General features: G+C 40.2%; 1 protein-coding gene across 3 annotated transcripts in view; it reads left to right on the top strand.

Moving 5' to 3' along the window:
* The window catches only part of SUGCT (succinyl-CoA:glutarate-CoA transferase), a 796055-nt gene that overhangs the window by 580667 nt on the left and 194412 nt on the right, over positions 1-20976 (top strand). For all 3 annotated transcript variants that reach the window (XM_057549882.1, XM_007187735.3, XM_007187736.3), the window contains exon 13: positions 7428-7491. In XM_057549882.1, the coding sequence (XP_057405865.1) occupies positions 7428-7491 (64 nt within the window). The remainder of the gene's footprint in view (positions 1-7427; positions 7492-20976) is intronic.

Consider the following 20976-nt stretch of genomic DNA (forward strand, 5'->3'; position numbering starts at 1 on the left):
ATTAAGCAGGGAAAATATACTCAACCTTATTGGTAATCAAGAAAATACAATCTAAAGCCTCAGTATTTCACAGTGATTAGACTGGCAAAATCTAAAAACTCTGATGATATCAAGTTTTGCTACGGATGTAAAGCAACTGAAAATAATATTCATTGCTGGCGGGAATGGTTGGTAAACCAATTAGAAAAATAAGTTGAAATTACCTAACAAGTTGAGATGCATGTGCTCTAAGTCTTAGCCATTCTAGCTCTAGGTGTACATTGCGTGAAGAGATGGGTTAATACCAGCATTGCTTGTCATGGTGAAATAACTGGAAACAACGTACGAGCAGAATGAATGAATACATTACGATACATTTGCATAATAGTATACTTTACATTAATGGCCATAATTGGCCCATGGCCAAAAGCTTCAAAATAGATGAGTCTCACTAACAATGTTAAGAGAAGAAGTAAATCAGAGAAGAATACATACTCATGATTTCACTGACATACAGGTTATAAATAGGTGGAAACAAGCACTAAATTGTTAGAGAAAATGAATATGGAGTACAAATATTTAAAAAGTAAGGAAATGATAAAAAATTTAGGAGAGTGATTGTTTGGTGATAGAGGAGGGAGGGACTGGGACAAACTTGGGGCTTCAAACATTTTGGTGATGTTCTGTTTCTTAAGCTGGGTGTTGGGTACATGGGTGCTCATTTTGTTAACACTCAAACAATAATATATATTATCATACCTCTTTGGATGATTCATATTCATATTTTTAATTAGAGAAAAGAAGGAAAAATCTGAGTCATGTGCGTTATTAGCACCAGAAAAAAGGTTACAGTAGTTGTTGTTTCAAAAGAAATAAGAAAACCGAAAATGTCAGCATTTAAATCTGATTTCCATGATGTAAGTAAAGTTAGGAGATTACATGTCAATTCTTTAATGAATTTATATGTTATTTTTGCATTTTTTTGTAGTCATAGTTTTCAGTAACAGTTGAATTAAATTTTAACTTGTTAATTGTAAGTTATGCCTTTGATTATGTAACTTTTCAAGTATTATTCCAAGGTTATTTTCTATTGAGCTAAAGGATATGACTACATTGATAAAATATACTATACAATAAATGAGATTACTCCAGTGCTTCCTTTGCTTCCTAAGATACTATTGCCTATTTTGAAAATGGTTTTCTGAGTTTTCCCAACGAATAAGAATGCTATGATTATTGTCTTCAAGTGTGGCAGATTGACTTTACGTGTATAATGTGCGTGCCCGTTGTTTCTGCTGAATTCATAGGTCACCCTTTTTGGGTTTTCTTCATGGTTAATGGCCATGATCCTTGCAGAGCTTCTTCAGCATGGCCTCTGGAATGCGCAGTATCTAGGACAGATTCAAGATCACCTGGAAAGCTTTAGGAAACTGAGGGAATTGCAGGGCAACAGTGGGACTTAATAACTAAGTTCTTAAAAGTGAATATATTTTGGAAACCCAGTAAAATAGTTCTGTGTCTAGAGAACTTCAGGTATTTATTAAAAGCTTAAAACAGAGAACTCCCTCCAACTCCCCCACCCATATAATAAAGAAACCAGAAGGAGCTACTTGCTACTTAATTAAACAAATAAATAAATAAATAAATTTAATTCAATAGATCCTATAAAATACTATTGAGCATCTACCACATAGTGCCAGATAATGTTCAAGGCACTGGAAATAGAACAGAGAACTAAACAGATATTATGTAATAATAATAGACCAGTGTGTATCATTTAATTCAGAAGTCCACCTTACAGGCCGATAAGCTTTTTGAGGGCAAGGACCTTGCTTGTTCTGTGACCCGGTTTTTCCTTAGCACTTAACAATGTCCAGCACATTAATATGCATTTAATACTTATTATTAATCATGACCGTTAATACATTTAACGTTTGTTTGTTGCATGAGTGAATGTGCCCCAAAGCCACAAGCTCATCCTTAGTGGAGCCAGAGTTTAACCTAGTCTATCAATAATGATGAACAGTTGCCATTTATTTTGAGCTTACTCTGTCCAAGGCACCACACTCACTGCTCTACTCCTCATCTCACTTAATCCTTACAAATGCCTGAGATACAGGTATCATTGCCCCCTTTTGACTGAGGAGGGTTCTGACCCTCAGAGAACTTGTGTCTTGCCCAAGGTCACCCTCTAGGTCTGTCCCCTTCAACATCTGCGCTAGGCTGGGACCAAAATCCTTGCTCTTTCCACAGCCTTTATTTCTGTGGGAGCCAGAATGTCCTTGGCTACCTAGAAGGGAACAGTTCAGTTCATTAATTAATTGGGCTGCATGGTGCAAAGCCAGCCTTTTGGCGGATTACCTGTCCCCTCCCCCCAATGATCTGACTGATTTGTTTTACAGAATTGACCACATCAGCTAGTTATTTTAATGGTAAATCGAATTACGCTCGTCTATTTTTTTCTTTTACTAAGTGTCCAACTGGCTAAGAGTTTAGGATCAGATACACCTAAATTATAATCCAAGGTCAGCCACTTATTAATTATGAAACCTTGGGCAAGTATTTAACCTCTTTAGGCTTCCATCACTTTATCAGTGGAAATGCAGGTGATAGCAGTTCTACCTAGTCTAGTTAATCCTCTCACTAAGAGGTAACTCTTTAGCTCCTAACACAATGCCTGACCCTTAAGGAGTTTTGTTGAGCAATAGCTGCCATTATTATATTTATCGTTGTAATTGTCAACCTAATGTGTTTTATTTCAGTATCTTCTTTGTTCTGTGACTTTTACTGACCTCCTTGACCTACAACCTCAGCTTCCTTCCAAGGTAGACAGAGTTACTTACTTTTTGCTCATTGGCTATCACTCCTTCATTATGGAACATACACTGTTATAAAAATTGGCTCAAGTCTCATTGCCTACCTTCCAGTTATAGGCACTTTGGATGCCAGTTCATTCATCTTTTTTAGTCTCAGCCCTTCCATGTCGTCTAGTAGGTAGGTGCTCTATGGTGTTTGTCAAATTGAATGGATAGGTCATGTCTCTATTCATAGTGAATGGATAGATCGATTATCTTTTGTGCATCATTGTTAATGTCATTGAGGGTATTACATTGATTTTTTTTTTTTGGCATGTTGGGTCTTTGTTGCTGCGCGCAGGCTTTCTCTAGTTGTGGCGAGCGCGGGCTTACTCTTCGTTGTGGTGCACGGGCTTCTCACTTGTGGTGGCTTCTCTTGTTGCAGAGCACGGGCCCTAGAGCACGCGGGCTTCAGTTGTTGTGGTGCGCAGGCTCAGTAGTTGTGGCGTGCAGGCTCTAGAGCGCAGGCTCAGTAGTTGTGGCGCATGGGCTTAGTTGCTCCATGGCATGTGGGATCTCCCCGGACCAGGGATGGAACCTGTGTCCCCTGCACTGGCAGGCGGATTCCTAACCACTGAGCCACCAGGGAAGTCCCCATTGATTTTTGATAAGGTCTTCACACATATCATTTGTGTCCATCTTTTAATGCTGGCACTCTTTTTATTTGAATATGGCTTGCTAATTCTACTCTGGACTCAGATCTCTTGCTTTCCATAGAGATTTTCACTGCGTATATAATGAGTATTGATTTTTTGTTTTTTTCAACATTTATTTTCTTGCTACTGCTGTATTACAGACTTTTTGCTGCCATTCCTGCCATAGGACTTTATAAAAAGACTTTTCCACTTCCACTTAAAATTTTATTTCCCACATTGCTTTAAGGTATACATTTTTCTCTTCCCCCCCATCATTAATACATTACCATTTGACTCTGTCATTAGGCTGTCAATCTGTTAAACTCTTGAAGAAGAAAGAGAGACCTTATTTTAAATAGGCCTGATACTTTGCTAGAGAGATGGGTGCAGTGTCTACAATTCTATTCTTGTCAAGAATAGGCTTTTGAAATTTCAAGAAGAAATGAAATTTAGAAGAGCTACCAATCCATGAAGGATCGAAGGAGGATAAAATAAGTAAAAGAAGGACAAAATCCACATCAGAGTTCTTGGGAAGGCCCCTTGCCTTATTTTAAAATAACTAATTATGAAACAAAGAATATCCTGCATGGCCAGACTGAGGTTCCAGGCCTGAAATTTCCTTCAAGGAAAATGGCAGTTTGAGGTCCCTAAGGCTGAGGTCCCCATTCCGTTGTTAATGGTCAGAAAAAGAAGCACTTTACATTTGAATTTCTTGGTTAAGGTAATAGAGAATGGGGCGTTGCACCTGGATGAGAAAAGGAAAAGGAAACATTTAGTAACTATTCCCAAAGAAATGTCATACAAATGGTGACAAGTGGCAGTTCCTGCATTTCCGGTGAAGTTAGGATGCGACACAGGCCTGAAGTGCAGCGGGAGAGAGTTATGTTAAAATCCAGACAGACTGCCTGGGTTGTGAGATTCTTGATCATGTTATGAAGCAGAGCAGGACTTGCCCCACAAACAAGCCTGGAGAGTTTTCCAAAGTTCCGAGTCATCAGGCAGGGTTTCCAGAGACAGCAGTGCCACAGCCTCAGTTGTTCCGAGATAATGTGACCTGATTCATGAAGAAAGCCAATGGAATTTGATGGACCTCAGACTTCACATAAAAAGGTGGGTGGCAACCAAGCAGGGAGATAAGTCAATTCTTTCTGAAGATGGGAGCTCAGACTAGCCCATTTGCATCATAACTGTACAAAATACTACAGCAAATGAGAAGCTGCAGTTACCTTCCTTTCAAGCGTAGGAAGAATTTGCATTTCTGCTTAAAACTGAACAATTGTCAATGCAAAGGAATTGATCCAGTTAGATAAGAAAGTTTCATATTGGGAATATCACCTATAGACAGCAGTGAGGGTTAGAGCTGAAGGAACTACACTCCTTAAACTGCTTCCACGAAAAACTTCAATCAACTGCTAGCTTTTCCTTTACAAACTTTGACGTATGTCCCTTGACCTTTAACAACTACCCCTTCACGTTTGACACTTAACGTTTGCTACATGATTAAAATTCAGCGTTAATTAATTTTAACACTATCAGTTAAGTTATATTTAGCTGAGAACACTCACTTTTGTCTTTTGTGAGTAGCACTGCAGCGTTATTACAAAGAGGTAGTCAGGAGGGCAACAGAGATACGAGAAGAGAAGAATGATTCAGTGTGCAGATAATTGTTTCGAGTGAAATTTAGCGTGGTATTTTTGTTCCTGTCCTCAGTAGAACTGAGATTTAGCACCTCGCGTTGGCTTTTAGCCCTCACCCCCACGAAGGAGGGGGCTGTGCTGGGCGGGTGCTGAGAAATGAGGCACACCAGAATTAAATTATAGCACAGCTCGAACACCGGCAAGAATTTTCTCTGGCCAGCTCTTGGGTGCAAAGCTGGCAATTCCAAAAGAAAGGCAAGGCATCCCTAGCAAGGATCTCCTTATGGTGTGGCATCACCCTCAGTGGGGAGGTTTGACATGGTCGTGTAAAGAGCATCGCCCCCAAAGTGGTGACCATTCCCAGAGAAAACAGTGGAAACCAGGATATTTAGCCATAGGCAGAGTTACGGTTCTAACCTTAAAAAGTCATCCAGGAGGTTGTCGTATGGATGGCTTATTCCATCACGTGACCAGTAAGCTCACCGGAAATGGATAAAAGCCAAGACACGTGTCCTCTCTCCCTGAGTATTCCGAGTGAGAAAACATTTTTATTGGTTCATTTATTTCATGCTCTTTTGCTCTGTGGGAAGATTATGGTAAGGATAGGGATGTGTAGATCTTGCTTTTACCTGAGGCTCAAAGTGCTAGAGTACCATTACTACTGCTACTCTTTGGGATATTAGCATGAAATTGTGGTCTGCAGGTTCACTGGGCCACTGAAATACTTCTTTGTATGGAACAGGAAGAGAGAAGCTCTGCATTTGGTAGATAGTGCAGGTGAAGCACTATTCATATGTAAGTCACCCATATGTGTCTCACTGAAGATCCAGTAATAGTGATAAAAAATTGAATTTGGGGGTTCTTTGAGGCAGTATACTCAGGTAGCCTCCAGTTGTTAAAAACCAAACTAACAAAAGAAGACAACTTTGTAGCATTTTCGTTTGTGTATGACAGAACATTTTGCCTCCAGTAATTCATGTTTTATGTTCTAGAATCTAGTTCCATACCCTCATCTCATCCTTTACCTACAGCTGGAGGGCACTTGATCTCTGGCAGATTTTCTTTTCCTGCCCACCCCCTGGGAAAAACTACAGCTAAGGATTTACGTAGTTTAAAGGATTTAAACTAAGGTGCCAAGGATTTAAGTAGCTCTGTTTCAGTAGCCAAGCAATTCAGCATCAAGTCACATTTCTGTTGGTTGGGCTCTGCTAGAACGTCCCTGTCCTAGTAACTGCCTTGAGTCTTAACCCCGAAGTCAAGTCTACCTTGTGTTCTTGATGGGACACCAAATACCTAACTTGGTCCAATGCATGAGATCGGATCAGCCCTCTAGGATGGGGTTCCTGGCTTTCTGTTTTCTCAGTTGTCTCCATCCCCCTGACGCCAGGGTAGTGGAGTCCTAGTTATGAAACCTAGTCTTACGAGTAAGGTCTTGTTACCCCTGAGAACATCTCTGGTTTCAGTCTCCTGCTCAGGCCTCTGACCTGGTCCTACTCTGTGCTCCCTGTCAGCTGGCTCTGCTCATTGCTTGTCACAGCAGCTCTGATCTGTCTGCTTCCCACAGTCACTGGGCCTTCTGGGTACTCTGATTCACCTTTCAAACTGGACTGACTCCCCACCCCTTCCGCTGAATAAACTTCCAGGGCTCCTCTGTTCCAGTTCCTGGTTCCTCCCATCCTGTCTTTCTGCAGTTGACCTTGGCCCAATCCTGCTATGAGGTCATGCAGGAAAAGGCTGAGCTTTAATATTCAGAGGATCAAGCATAGATGAAAGGGGGGAACTCATACCTTGTATTTAGGAGCAAATAACATTTTTAAGGGTGGGAAGACTTTATAAAAGTCAAGTTTGCTAGCCCTTGAGTCTTCTCATTCTTTTTGGCTTCACTGGGTTTAATATAAGATGGAAACATTTTAACCCCAAATATTTACTTTCAAAGGAACATTTCAAGTGAGAGAATAGCATGGACATATATACACTACCAAATGAAAAATAGGTAGCTAGTGGGAAGCAGCTGTATTGCACGGGGAGATCAGCTCAGTGCTTTGTGACCACCTAGAGGGGGTGGGATAGGGAGGGTGCGAGGCAGACGCAAGAAGGAGGGGATATGGGGATATATGTATACACATAGCTGATTCACTTTGTTATACAGCAGAAACTAACACAACATTGTAAAGCAGTTATACTCCAATAAAGATGTGAAAAAAAAATCTGTTTTGCAATATCTTTCTTCAATGGATTGAACAGGTGGCTTTGCATATTCCTTGAGATTGAAGATAATTTTACTTTGTGAGTAATTTTTCTCTCTGTTTTTACATTTTCAGGTGTTGCACAATGGCCTCGTTGTGGAGATGAAACATCCGACTGTGGGGAAGATATCAGTCCCAGGTTTGAAAATTTTTATTTTTCTTAACTCCTTCCTTCATGAGCTTGTTCCCTGTGCTGATCACTGCAAGTAGCTGATGACCCTCCAGACAGCTTGTCAAGACATTATCTAAACGTTTCATTTTGGATAAAAGGGGAACCCTAGAATCACACCCACAAGCGTGTTTGCTGAGGCTGTGGACTTGTGTCTTCACTCTGATTGTCTGGGTGACAAAAAAATGCTTGTATTACCTAACTCCATTCTGTGGAATCACGTACTCACACAAGTGCTTTATGGCCCACATATAGATGGCGATAGACATGGAAAATGTTCTGAAATTACGCTTGGTTCAAATGAGAATGAGAAAGAAAACCAGGCACCAGAGAGGTGGTGTCCAAGCAAGGCTACTGACTGCTCAGGCCAGGGCATTTTGTTTTTCTTTTTTTCTTTTCTGAACTGTGGTTTAAGGTATGGATCTTAGCTTTGTCGATCAAGAAACTAAATGTTTTCAGAAAACTCGGAATATATTGAATTTTTGTAACTTGACTCATACCAGACAAACTCACTGAAGACATTTTGGCCTTAAGCCAAAATGCCAGGTTTTTCACTTCTAGGGAGAAGCCTCAGGCCTGACTCTCAGAGCATCCAAACTGTAGCGAGAGCCTATGATCGACCTATTGGCCGCCACAGACTGCACTTCTCTAGTGATCGTGACATTACCGTTCCTCAGATCTGCTGTCTCTACTCTGGCCGTTGCTAGAAAGACACTCCACATTCTTGTCCATTGCATCCCTATTTTCTAGGCTATACACAAATCATACACATTTTTTTTTCTCTTCTTCTGACAGAGAATAATGAAATTCGTTAGAATATAACTTTGGTCATTGTTTTCCTGAAACTATATCCTGGTCGCCTTGCTTGAAATTTGGGTATTTCCCAAATCCCTCAGTCACCTCTGTCAAATGACATAAGTATTTACTTCTGTAGGTATCAGATCTCATTTCTTGAGTAACTGCTATTGTTACGTTGGTTGTGGGTATAACCTAATTGTAAGATTTGGGGCTAGCTGGATAATAATGTCCTAGAACAGATCAGGTCATGGCCACTGGCCAAGAAAAAGAATGAGAGGAAGGAAGTATGATGAATAAAGCAAATGGAAGGAGAAAATTCTGATATTCAGGAGTATAAGGAACGTTATACATGAATTAAGGGAGGTAACTAAGAGAGAGAGCAGGTCAGAAACTGGGATCACATGTTAACAGGGAAATGCTATATGGCATAGAAAAGTAGTGGGGAAAAAAAGCATGTTGATAAAAGCTAAGAAAGTCATTTTTTCATTTATATTATTGAGTATGTACTATGTGCCAGGCTCTGGGTCCTGGGAATGCAAAAATAAACCAAGCAACTTGGCCCTTGGCCACATGAAGCTCTTAATCAATGGAAAGTCAGATAATAAAAGCAACCAACAAATGTTCCTGTAACTGTAAGTCATGATAAGTGCAAAGAAGGGGAATGAACAGTGTGCATCATAGAGAGTAATGGGGACAGAGGGACCTGTGATCGTTTAGGTTGATCAGAAAAAGCCTCTCTGAGAGGATGACTTGGACACTGAGAATTGAAGGAGAGTTAGAAGTTGACATTGAAGAATAGGGGAAGAGCATTGGAGCAGAAGGACCAGCCTATGAGAAGGCTCTGAGGTGGGAAAGAGCTGGGTATGCTTTAAACCAGAACAGAAAGTGAGGAAAGATTTCTCCAAAGAAGATGTACAGATGGCCAACAAACACATGAAAAGATGCTCAATATCACTAAGAGAAATGCAAATCAAAACCACGGTGAGGTATCATCTCTCACCGGTCAGAATGGCCATCATCAAAAAATCTACAAACAATAAATGCTGGAGAGGGTGTGGAGAAAAGGGAACCCTCCTACACTGTTGGTGGGAATGTAAATTAGTGCAGCCACTATGGAGAACAGTATGGAGGTTCCTTAAAAACCTAAAAATAGAACTACCATATGAGCCAGCAATCCCTCTATTGGGCATATACCCTGAGAAAACCATAATTCAAAAAGAGTCAGGTGCCACAATGTTCATTGCAGCACTATTTACAATAGCCAGGACATGGAAGCAACCTAAATGTCCATCAACAGATGAATGGATAAAGAAGACATGACACATATATACAATGGAATATTACTCAGCCATAAAAAGGAACGGAATTGAGTTATTTGTAATGAGGTGGATGGGCCTAGAGTCTGTCATACAGAGTGAAGTAAGTCAGAAAGAGAAAAACAAATACCGTATGCTAACTCACATATATGGAATCTAAAAAACGGTACTGATGAACCTAGTGGCAGGGCAGGAATAAAGATGCAGATGTAGAGAATGGGCTTGAGGACACGGGGGGGAAGGGGAAGCTGGGACAAAGTGAGAGAGTAGCATGGACATATATACACTACCAAATGTAAAATAGATAGCTAGTGGGAAGCTGTTGCATAGCACAGGGAGATCAGCTCAATGCTTTGTGACCACCTAGAGGGGTGGGATAAGGAGGGTGAGAGGGAGGCTCAAGAGGGAGGGAATATGGGGATATATGTATACATGTAGCTGATTCACTTTGTTTGTTGTACAGCAGAAACTAACACAACATTGTAAAGCAATTATACTCCAATAAATATAAAAAAATTTAAAAATTAAAAATTAAATAATAAATAAATAAGTAGTGAGGAAAGAGAGGCAGGAATGGAGACTGAAGAGAGAATCAGCGCCTCGAGACCCCACTAGGTTTAGTTTTACTCTAGTTTTGAGCAGAGGAATGAAATGACACAACTTGTAACTTAAAGCAGGGAGTCAAGTTAGGAAGTTATTACAAGACTTCAGGTGACAGTCGGCATCTGAAATTAAGGACATGGTAACAGCAAGAAAGAGAAGGGGGTAGTGATTGTAGTGCTTTCAGTATGAGAAGACTTTAAAAAGCATTTTGTCCAGTAGTTTTTAACTTTAATTTTTAAACAGTGGAACTGATTTCTCAAATGAAGTCTAACTATCTAAAGCAGATCAAAGTCGAATTTTGCAATTGATAAGTTAGCACTCCAACTCTTTACCTTTTTTCCCCTGCTTTCATCATGCTATACTCCTCCAAACACTTCTTTGGAACCATGGGTCCCTAAAGAATAATTCAAGAACCACTGATCTAATTTAATTCCACAGGTTTACAGATGAGGTCATGCCACATTGATATCCCCAACACATGAGAGAATAAGGTAAACATTTGAAAGTTAATACAGTTATTAGCATGATAGTAAGGAAAAAAGTAAGTCAGAGGCCAGCCTAGAATGAACTTATTGGATGTAACTCTCTATCAGTCAGATGTGCATTTACTGACTTTCTTTGGTAAATAAATAAACAATCAATCAAGAAGGAAATATTTTTTCAGACTCCTAAAGGAGAATGCATACCCCTTTAGGTCACTTTAATGTATAAGTGTATCAGCTAGCTATTCTCACAATAATGCTGTGTAACAAATAACCACAAAAATCTCAGTAACATTCAAGCATAAGCATTTATTTATTCCGTGCATGTGGATTGGATGGTAGATGACTGATCTAGGCTGGACTTGCCTGGGTGGCTTTGCTTCTAGATGCAGGTCTGGCTGGACTTGGCTCCAGTGTGAGTTAGGCCCAGTTCTGCTCCATGTGCCTCTCATTTCTTCTCATGGCAATGCCAGAAGAGCAAGAAGGCAAACAGAAACCCCAATGCCACTTAAGAGCTTTTGCAGAACTAACAGACCCTTCTGCCCACAACTCATTGGCCAAAGCAAGTGTTAGGCTCTATGGAGTTGGGGAAAATATATCTCTCCTTTGAAGAGAAACTGTAAAGTTACATGGTGAAGGCATGGGCAGAGGGAGGTATAAATAACTAGGGCCCAAAATTCAATTTACTACAATATAATTCTCAGGTCTACAGTGATCACTTTTTAATCTCCTTTTGGAAATTTTTATTTTTGTTTCTTTAATTTTTATAGGGCTTAGGCATCTTTTTGGTATGTCTGTCTTATTGACTGACCTTGTATTCTCTCTATAGAATTACCAACAAAGGAAGTCTCAGATTTGAGATGAAATGGATGTGTTTAGATTATTTTTGGGATTAGTATCTGAGTGTCTTTTGAGGGCAGCACATCTGGACTCCCCATGAAGGGGAGAGACAATTCTGCTCATAGACATAAGATAAGAAGTTGCTATTGTATCTCCTAATTCAGTGTATCCCAGTAAGAGACCACTCAGACAGGACGAGATATTAAATGCAAAGAGAATTTATCAGTAAATAATTTAAAATTTTCCTGTGGTTGGTCCTTTTCATTGATATTATTTACGGACGAAAGTTCCGCCTTTCTTTGTAAGGAATGTCCTCATTGGGAACCTCATGAATGCCGTAGAAATAACTCAGGTTCTCCCACAATGCCTCAGTGAGGCGAATCTGCCAAAACAGGAAAGGTGGGTGGAGTTACAAGTGGTGTTTATGCTGCACTGTTTTCTCGTTAGCCAGTGGATGCACATTTTTGGATTCATTAAATGTAGTTCTGCTGATTTACATGTATGTCTGCATCTTTATATTTACAGTGAAAATCATAATTAAAACCACTTATTTATATTACCTTTGTTATTAATGAATCTCTTGTGAACAGTACTGAATTTTCTACATGTTGCACTAATTCGCCCGAAGGATGTTCCATGTTAGTCATTATGAGAAATTTGTCTCTTGGAGAACGGTGTTTATGGCACCTTTTTTAGAGATGTATAAATCCACAGCTTTCCCTCAGATCCTCGCATTAGCACTCCTGTGTAGGAGAGGGCTAATTGATGAAAACCCTAAAGGTGCTCGTCCACCAATGTTGAAGATACTTTGAACAGGAATGGGAAATTATCTACCTCTTCAAAATTTCTTTTTGCTACTTAAATAATTATTGTCAGCACTTCATACATTGTTCCAATATTTGTAACCATTACCAATATTAAAATAATAAACAACGTAGTATAGTCCAAACTATCTCCTTTATTAATTTATATCTATTGTAACGTGCTCCCTTTTCATGTCATTTCCCACCACCTCCAATCTCTAGTAAACAGTTAAGAAAGAAATTTCATTTGTGTATATACGTGTCATAGTTAAAGCATGCAAACTAGTTAATAGTCACGAATTATCTCTAAATAGGAGATGTAGTTCTGCTAATACTATCATTCTTTTTTCAAACATTGTTGATTAAGCTACTCTCTCATTCGACCTTTAAATCCTAGTTTACAGTTAAAGGTAGAAAGATACAAAGAAAACTAGTTATCTATTGGAGTATAAATGAGAAGGTGCATCATATCTCTCTTTGCCCAGCTTAAGTAATCTGGTGTTCTATGAGTCCCTGGTGAGTGGAGTAGTCAGTCAGTAGTTTTAGCTCACCATTCGTCTAGTGACAGAAGTGTCAGCACAGTGGGCACAGTCTACTAATTTGCTCATAATTAACTAAGATAACCTGGTTGAGTGCTAAAACCTTAAACACACCCACACTCACACACACAACTTAACTCACTAAGCCTACCGTGTCCCATACGTTATATGAAGCTCTGGTGATAGGGTTGTACCCGGGACGGGCCCAGTCACTCATGGAGCTTACAGTTTGCCAGGGAATTTTTTTGTTATTCCGAATAATAAATTCAGAAAAGTGAGATGGGCGTTTCCATGGAGAACCAGGGGCAACAGCAGGATGGCCTGAAAGCACAGGTGAGGGAGGCCTCACCTGGCGCGTGCGATCAGGAAAGGCGGCCCTGAGAATGAACCATAAGCAGATGCGTGACCTACGAGCAGTTGTCAGCCGGGCCAAACTGGTGTGCGCTGAGGGAGGGACGGGGCGGTGCTGAGCGTGGTGCTGGAGGAGCTGAGAAAGGGCAGGAACGGAGATGACCAAGGAGAGGTAGCCAGAGGCCAGGAGAATAAGACCTCAAGTAGAGCTAATGATCACGTTACAAACAGATCAAAATGTAAAGGAGATCTGTGCTGAGGTCTCAGGTCTCTACTATCTGGGGGTGAAGTGGGACCCAGAGGAGGAGATTGGGAGGAATCTCAAACCTGGTTTGGCAGGTGTTCTCACTGACTGCTTTTAGGTGTAATTTCTAAAATGCTTCTAACTCCGTTGCAAATTTTTATAAAACTTCTAATGTCCTGAATTTTAAATTGTGAAATTGATAAAATTCTCATTTGTTAATTGTGGAAATGAAGAAAGACATTAAAGGTCATACCACCTTTCCTCAATAAGAGATGAGCCATCATATAAACATCACCTTATTCGTGATTTTAGTGGGAAGATCTTACGTTAGTTGTCACATTCCAAAGGACTGCCACTTTCCACTGAGCCATTCACCATTTGCATCTTCTTATAATACCGCTGGCTATTGGCCTTTTAGCCAGAAAGGAACACGTTGTCCTTCCCTGTACTGTGTAGGTGCCGAAACAGCCTTGGTGCTGAGTTCCACACTTCAAAGGATGTCACTGAAATAGAGTTTGATGCGTAACTCTAGTTTCTCAGCATAACCTTTTACCAGTACCTCCCCGTAAATGTGCATGGTGGTCATTTGATTCCAGCAGCATTTCTGGGAAGTATTTGAGTGGTGAGTGTGTCAGGGCTGTGAGAGGGAAGCCGTCTTCTATCGTGCAAAATGATTTTAAATTGAATTACCCTTGCCTGCTGGTCCCTTGATCTGTGTTTTCAGAAAGCAGCTCTAAGTGCTTTTAAATAAAACTTTTCTTAAGTTTTTCCCCACAGTATTTTAATATTCGTATTTGGAACCTGCAACAATTTTTAGCTAGTGAGCGTTGGATACAGGAAGAACAGTCACCACTATGGATTAATGTAGCTCAAACCAAAGTATTCAAATATTGACATTTGGATTTTTATAGTGACTTTTTAAGAAGCTGAATGTACTTCCTTATTTGATTATCTAACATACTGTATTTCCAAATGTTTTGCAAGACTTTTTATAAGTGATGATCTAAGACACCTTTCTTTTGTAAAGCTCCTGAAGGGCAAAGATGCTGTCATTTTAACTCTAACCAGCACCCTCTGTACCAAGGAAGTACCTAACAGATGTTTTCTGGATGATGATTACGATAAAAAACTACTAGATGAAAAATAACTAAAAAGATGATTTGTGACAATTTAAAGCAGTATGCAATTTTTTATGAACAGATTGACTACCTGTGGAAGCTATCTGAAAGAGATCTATTTTACTTCTTGAGTTTGTTTCCAGTTTGAAGTACATACACTAAATGGAGTGACCACCTAGTCTCTTGCATGGTTACAGATCTTCCTCTTCTGTGCTATACACGCCTTCAGCTTTCCCCGTTACGTTTAGCTTTTTTTTCCCCCTTTACATAGAAAATTAGATGATGCTTCTGAAATCACAAATCCTCAAAGTTTAGTTAAATTTCGATAATGGATAACAGCAACGGGGAAAGCTGTCACAAATCTTACTAGGGAAAAAGACAAATTAAAGAGGCACAAAAGTTTCAGCTTATCTTCCTCCATAAAGTTTAAATATGTTGGTTCTCATAAGGAATTCTAAGTAAAACCAATCTGAGAGTGAAAGGTGAGATAAGTTATTCCTTCCAGGTAGAAAAATCTTTCAGATGACAACAGGAAGAATGTGTAAAGTTTTCACATTGTGTATAGTGCATAATCTATGTTCTAGAAAGAGCATACTCCTTCAGGGACCAGGCTAAGCTGTAAAAAAGAGGAAAGAGATGAAAAGAAGGGTCTATAGTCTGTCAACAGAATGAGACAGAGCTGGCAGGGAAGTGGATTTTCAAATAGACTAGCCATGGTACTTCCCAAAGTCCTCAATTATTTTTAACTTGATTAAGCCCTTAACACACAGCAATGCCCTGAGAGTTAAATAAATCAGCATATTCTCAGGTGATTTAACAGAGTGCCTGCAGCCTTCCCTGGAAATCCCGTTCCCGTGAGGCGGGGTCATAGACATTGTTACTGTTCAGTGAGAAATGAATAGCCAGAGTGACTTTCCTTCCTAGGAGAGGAGGGAGGAAACAGGAGGAGTGAATAGCATCCCCAGGAATGTCTTTCCATCAGGAACTGGAGAAGCCCTGAGAGCCAAGTTACCATCGCTGATATGACTTAGGGATCTCCATCAACGATGCTTATCTGTGCCACGAGGAAGAAATATGCCGTGAGAGCTGGACTTTCACGCTCAGGGAATTCACGTTCCTGTTACTCGGGACTGGGCAGGTGGCCAAGATCTCAGTTGTTCCTGTTCAACCATCTTCATCAACCTAGGCGCTAAGATAAGTGCATCTGTCCAAAAGGCCAGAAACTCATGTTCCAAATCAGTCCTAAGTTATCAGTGAAATTCTGGTGTGCAGAGTTGTTTTCACTATTAGAAATTCATATTTCTAAATATGGCTAAAGAATTTTCCTGGGTGCATACTTAATTGGACTTCTGCATTGTTTGGGGTGTTTTCTCAAGTATCACTATGCAGAGTGATCCTTGAGCTTAGAGATTTGACATCATCTGAGTAGACCACTGAGTGTCAACCCAAACACAGAAATCAAAGCAAAATAAAAACAAAAATAAAAAGCCACAGGAAGAGTGGAAGGCTCAACAATGGTAAAGCATTTTTTGTCATTTTCGTCTTAAAAGGCGGATCAGACATTTTCTGGGATCAATTCTTGAGTCCTTGCTGTATTCCCTGCTGCCAGCTTTCATTGGGTAACCAGAGAAGTCTTTTTCTGGATCTAATTTAAATACTGACTTTATGTTAGATCTTTAAAGAGTAAATTAATTAAATGTAATTAGGCATGTAAACTGGCTGGAGAAGTAGAATCGGATACTATGTAATAGCTAAATGCAAAAGGCTTGAAATTATCTTCCAGTTTGGACTTCCGTGTTGTGGAATTAACTTGGATAATTAGGAAGTGACATTAACTTTGCCTCCAAGTGGGCTTCAGCCGGGAGGAGTTGCTTGACCTCATTGCCGGGTTTATTTAGGGTTGGAGAAGGGGTCATTTTAGTCCTCTCTGAGAGAGGAATGGCTTTGCTCTCCTCCAGCATTGCCAGGTCGGGACTCTGTGGTCCATGAAGAGATGACAAGTGGGCCGAATCCCAGGGGAAAATTGTTTTCTTTAAATATGGTTCCTTAAGGTGTCAAGATTTACTCCTGTTAAGAAGACTTAGCCAGAGAAAATATCAGTAGAGTTAGCTGTCTTCTTATTTCAAAGGATTATAGTTTAATTTTGATGAGGCACGCACTGTACTATAAATATTAATAAGTGTTGGTGGAGGTAAAGAAATGGTAGTAAAAGGGTTAAATAAGAACCTTCAGATATTTTAACCTAACCAAGGGGTCATGTGCAATATCCCACTTATGCCATCACCTCCAAACCTTAAGGATTTATTTGGCATTGAGCTGGGTCTTGAAATTCATTGCTTATCTCCTTTTCAGCAGGAGCGAATGCTGTCTTCCCTGTGATAGCTGTGTACCGCCTTTTTTGGGACCGTATCTCCCTGTAGTCATATCTTTATCTGGTATGGCATTAGCAGTCCCTGGGCTCATCCTTTGCGTAAGATTAGGACACTGCCTAGAGGGGGAGGGATGAGGGGCCTTGAAATGCTTCCCAACTTGTCCTTCATCAGAACATCATGTAAGTCACGGTGGCCATGTGACTCTCAGGGTGGGTGACCCCTTAGTCAAAACTACTCAGAACCCTGTGTCTGTTGAAAGTGTTCCAGTGAACCCTATACTCCAGCTTATTGCAAGAAGCCATATGCTTTTCAAGCAATTAAGAGAAAACCTAATTTTAATTAGATTACAAATGAAAAAAAAGGTAGTACAAGACATTTGGGGGATTTCAGAAGAGTGTATAGTGAGATAAAAGCATCAACAAGATGCTGCAGCCACAAAAAGCTAGAGAAATACTACCCCGCACAGACTTAAAGAATATCCTCAACAGTTTACCTCCCATAAACTCTTCATAAACTGCATTCTCTTGGTTGCTGGGCCTTCGAGTTGATACGTGAACTTAAGTAACTGACTTCACCTTTTAGTGCCTTGTCTTGCTTTGATGAGATTGATTTTTGCATTCTTTCAGTTTAAAGGAAAAATGTAATTTACAATACTGCATATAAGGTATTTTGTGAATAGATTTTTTTTTTTTATATTCACAAATTATGATTTTATACTTCACCTCCAATTCTTTTTTTTTTTTTTTTTTTTTCAGTTGGGAAATTTCTGCTGCAAGTGCCTGTTTCTTTTTTTTTTTTTTTCCCACACACACACACTGTATTTTATTTTTACAAGAGATAAATAGACTGACACCAAGCATTGTACATGGATGACCACAACAAAAGCAACAATGATTGCAATTACCAAACATGAAACACACTCATACTATGTCATAATATTGACATTCAGTTCAGTAATCCTCCACTGTAACAGCTCCTTTACTTTGCAGTGAAAATTGATTTGTATATTCTTTGCCTCTGAGTCCTTGTGGGATTTTTTTTTTTTTTAATTCAGACAGAAAGTCACAAAAATTATACTCATCCTCATCAGTTCACTCAGCTTCATTGCTGTGGAACATTCAAATTTGAAACAAGGGAATGTAAGTGAACATCTGTTGAGTACTTCTCTCTCTCTCTCTCTCTCTCTCTATGAGCCCTTTATGCATACGATTTGTTTAATCTCTAGGAAAATTCAGTAAGCCATACATTATGATGTCCATTTTACAGTTGAGAAAATTGAGACTTGCTAAGTGTTGCAGCACCAATGGGAACCCAGATCTGAGTATCTCTGAAATCTGTCCTCTTTTTCCATTTCCTACTGTCTCCTAAAGTTGAGCCCAAAAGGAAGGTTGAGCCAGTTATTGAGTTTTTTATCTTACAACTTTAGTCTAAAGGCTGATTAACATATTTTAAATGTTTCATTTAAAGAGGAGCTTGGAAATTTATTTAAGAATGTTAAAATTCAATAATTTAAGCTTTGATTGAGCCTCCGTCCTTTGGGGATTAAGTTTGGCTTTTAGTCTATTATTGTGTTTCTATGAAAAAAGAAAGCCATCAGAAAATATATTGTTAGGCCATTTCGATATTCTCAAGAGCATATAAGTGTAAATGCACCAAAACATATGGATTGCATTTCCTTCAAGTTGTGCTGTTTTCACACATTAACAGAAAAGCAGTTTGAAGCGGGTGGGGGGTGGGGAGAAAAATACTTGGGACATATATGCAGGTTTCAATCATCAAAAGACCTGTGATGTTAAGCTGCCACGCTGACTTACCCAGATTTCTCACCTTTGCAGTGATCTGTCTGTGGCACTGGTACTATGTGGGCAAATTTCTTCTTGCTCACTGGGGGCTGGTTTTATTTTCAAGTTAAAGCCAGTTCTCTTCAAGCAACTTTAATTAACCTGCAAACAGTGTCGTGCTGGTACAAGAACGTTACAGTGATATTTTTTCCAAGTGAGTGGTTGATACTATGGCCAGAGCAAGAATTTAAAAGTTAGGGACTTCCCTGGCGGTCCAGTGGATAAGACTCAGTGCTTCCACTGCAGCGGGCACGGGTTTGATCCCTGGCTGGGAAACTAAGATACTGCATGCCACACGGTGCGGCCAAAAAAAAAAAAAAAAAAAAATATTAGTGACAAATTCTATACGATTCCACTTATATGAGGGACCTAGAGTAGTTAAATTCATAGAGACAGAAAGTAGAAGGGTGATTCCCCAGGTCTGGGTGGGGGAGGAATGGAGAGTTAGGGTTTAATGGGTGAAAAGTCTCAGTTGGGGAAGACGGAAAAGTTCTGGAGATGGATGGTGGTGATGGTCGCACAACAGTGTGAATGTACTCAATGCCACAGAATTGCACACATGAAAAAAGGTTGAAATGATAAATTTTGTGTTATATATATTACCACAATAAAATATATGATTACTAGAAAAAATTAGCTAACTTCTATGCTGTTTTCCCATGTGCATGGGGCGTATATGTGTGGTGTAGAGAGGAGTGCATTCAGGCTCCGTCAGGGAGACCTGAGTACAAACTCAGCTCTGCCAGAAATGGTTGGCGATACTAGGCCTTCCTGATCAGCCTTCCTGATCTGTCTCAGTGACATCTGTCTTCTCTGCAATATGAAGATCAAACACTTAAGATAATTACGATAATTAAATAACAATACATGCCAAGGACCCAGCGCGTAGGAGTAAGTGGAAGCACGTTGTAGATAATTAATAAACTGTCAGCAGTGTCTACAGTAGCCAGAACTCTTGGGGGAAAATAAAACTAGCCACATTATTAGTTATTTTTCAAACATGGGACATTGAAATAATCATGCATATTTCTCTAAGAAATAGAGTAAAACAAATCATTCTTTCATTGAACATTGATCTAGTATCTACTCTGTGCCAAGCGCTGACTGACAAGGAGCTCGTCTAATGGGGCGTTTGACAGTGACCAATCAAATGAAATGCAGTGGGGACCGGGGAACCCTGGACCGTCGCTGCAGATACGTGTGTAGGGCCAAACCAGCTTTGAAGCTCTTGGATAAATGTGTTGTACACAGCGTCAGTGGAGACCACGGCGGTGTGAGAACATCCTCCAGAAGCAGCACTGTGCTAGACAGATCGTGCAGGTGAAAATGATTCAGAGACCACAGATGAGAATGTAACAGCTTGTTTAGGGGGAACGAGAGCAAGACCACAAAACGGTGCAGCATTTCCAAAGTACACTCTGCACACACTACAACTTCTTGACGTCCTCATAGTTGTCTCACCGAGAAATGACTGTCTTGTCCAACACCTTTGGGAAACTGCCTTAAACAAAGGTCCATGGATTTTCTTTACCTTGGCATTTCTCAGATCCATGAACGTTCTAAGATAGCTTTGAGCCTCCAAGAGGGAGATGTCGTGTCTCCTGAAGTTATGTGACAGCGGTGCCCTTTTCTTTCCAGAGCTCTTACTCAGATCCCATGGAAAAGCATTTTGTGGGTCACTCCACTGAGCACATGTGTCCCTCGGAGCCACATGGAACAGGTTGTAATGGTCATTCACTGGAGAAATTGGCTAGTTGACACTAACAAAAGGGTAGGGAAGCCAAAATGGAAAGCTGCCCATCTTCTGAGGATCAGAAGTTTTTCCTGTTTCTTAGCTCAAGGGACCAAGGGTCCTGAAGAATATCAGGAGGGGTTTCTTTCTCCTGTGAGGGCTGAACACCCACGAACACCGGGCAGCAGAGGGTCAGCCAGGAGCACGGCCACGGGGGTGTCTGGGAGGCTGAGTGGCTGTAGTGGGAGTGGGGCACCTTTGCTTCAAGCTGGTGCAGCCATCACCCGTGAGAGCCTTGTTCAAAGGCATTAAACATGGAAATGGATTGAGGGCAACACCGAAGTGCAGCTCAAGAACAGATCACATGGTGATGCTCTTGCACTAGAAGCAGAAACTACCCTGGGATCTAAAGAAAC

Source organism: Balaenoptera acutorostrata, chromosome 7 (genome assembly GCF_949987535.1).
Source record: "Balaenoptera acutorostrata chromosome 7, mBalAcu1.1, whole genome shotgun sequence".
Classification (NCBI taxonomy): Eukaryota; Metazoa; Chordata; class Mammalia; order Artiodactyla; family Balaenopteridae; genus Balaenoptera; species Balaenoptera acutorostrata.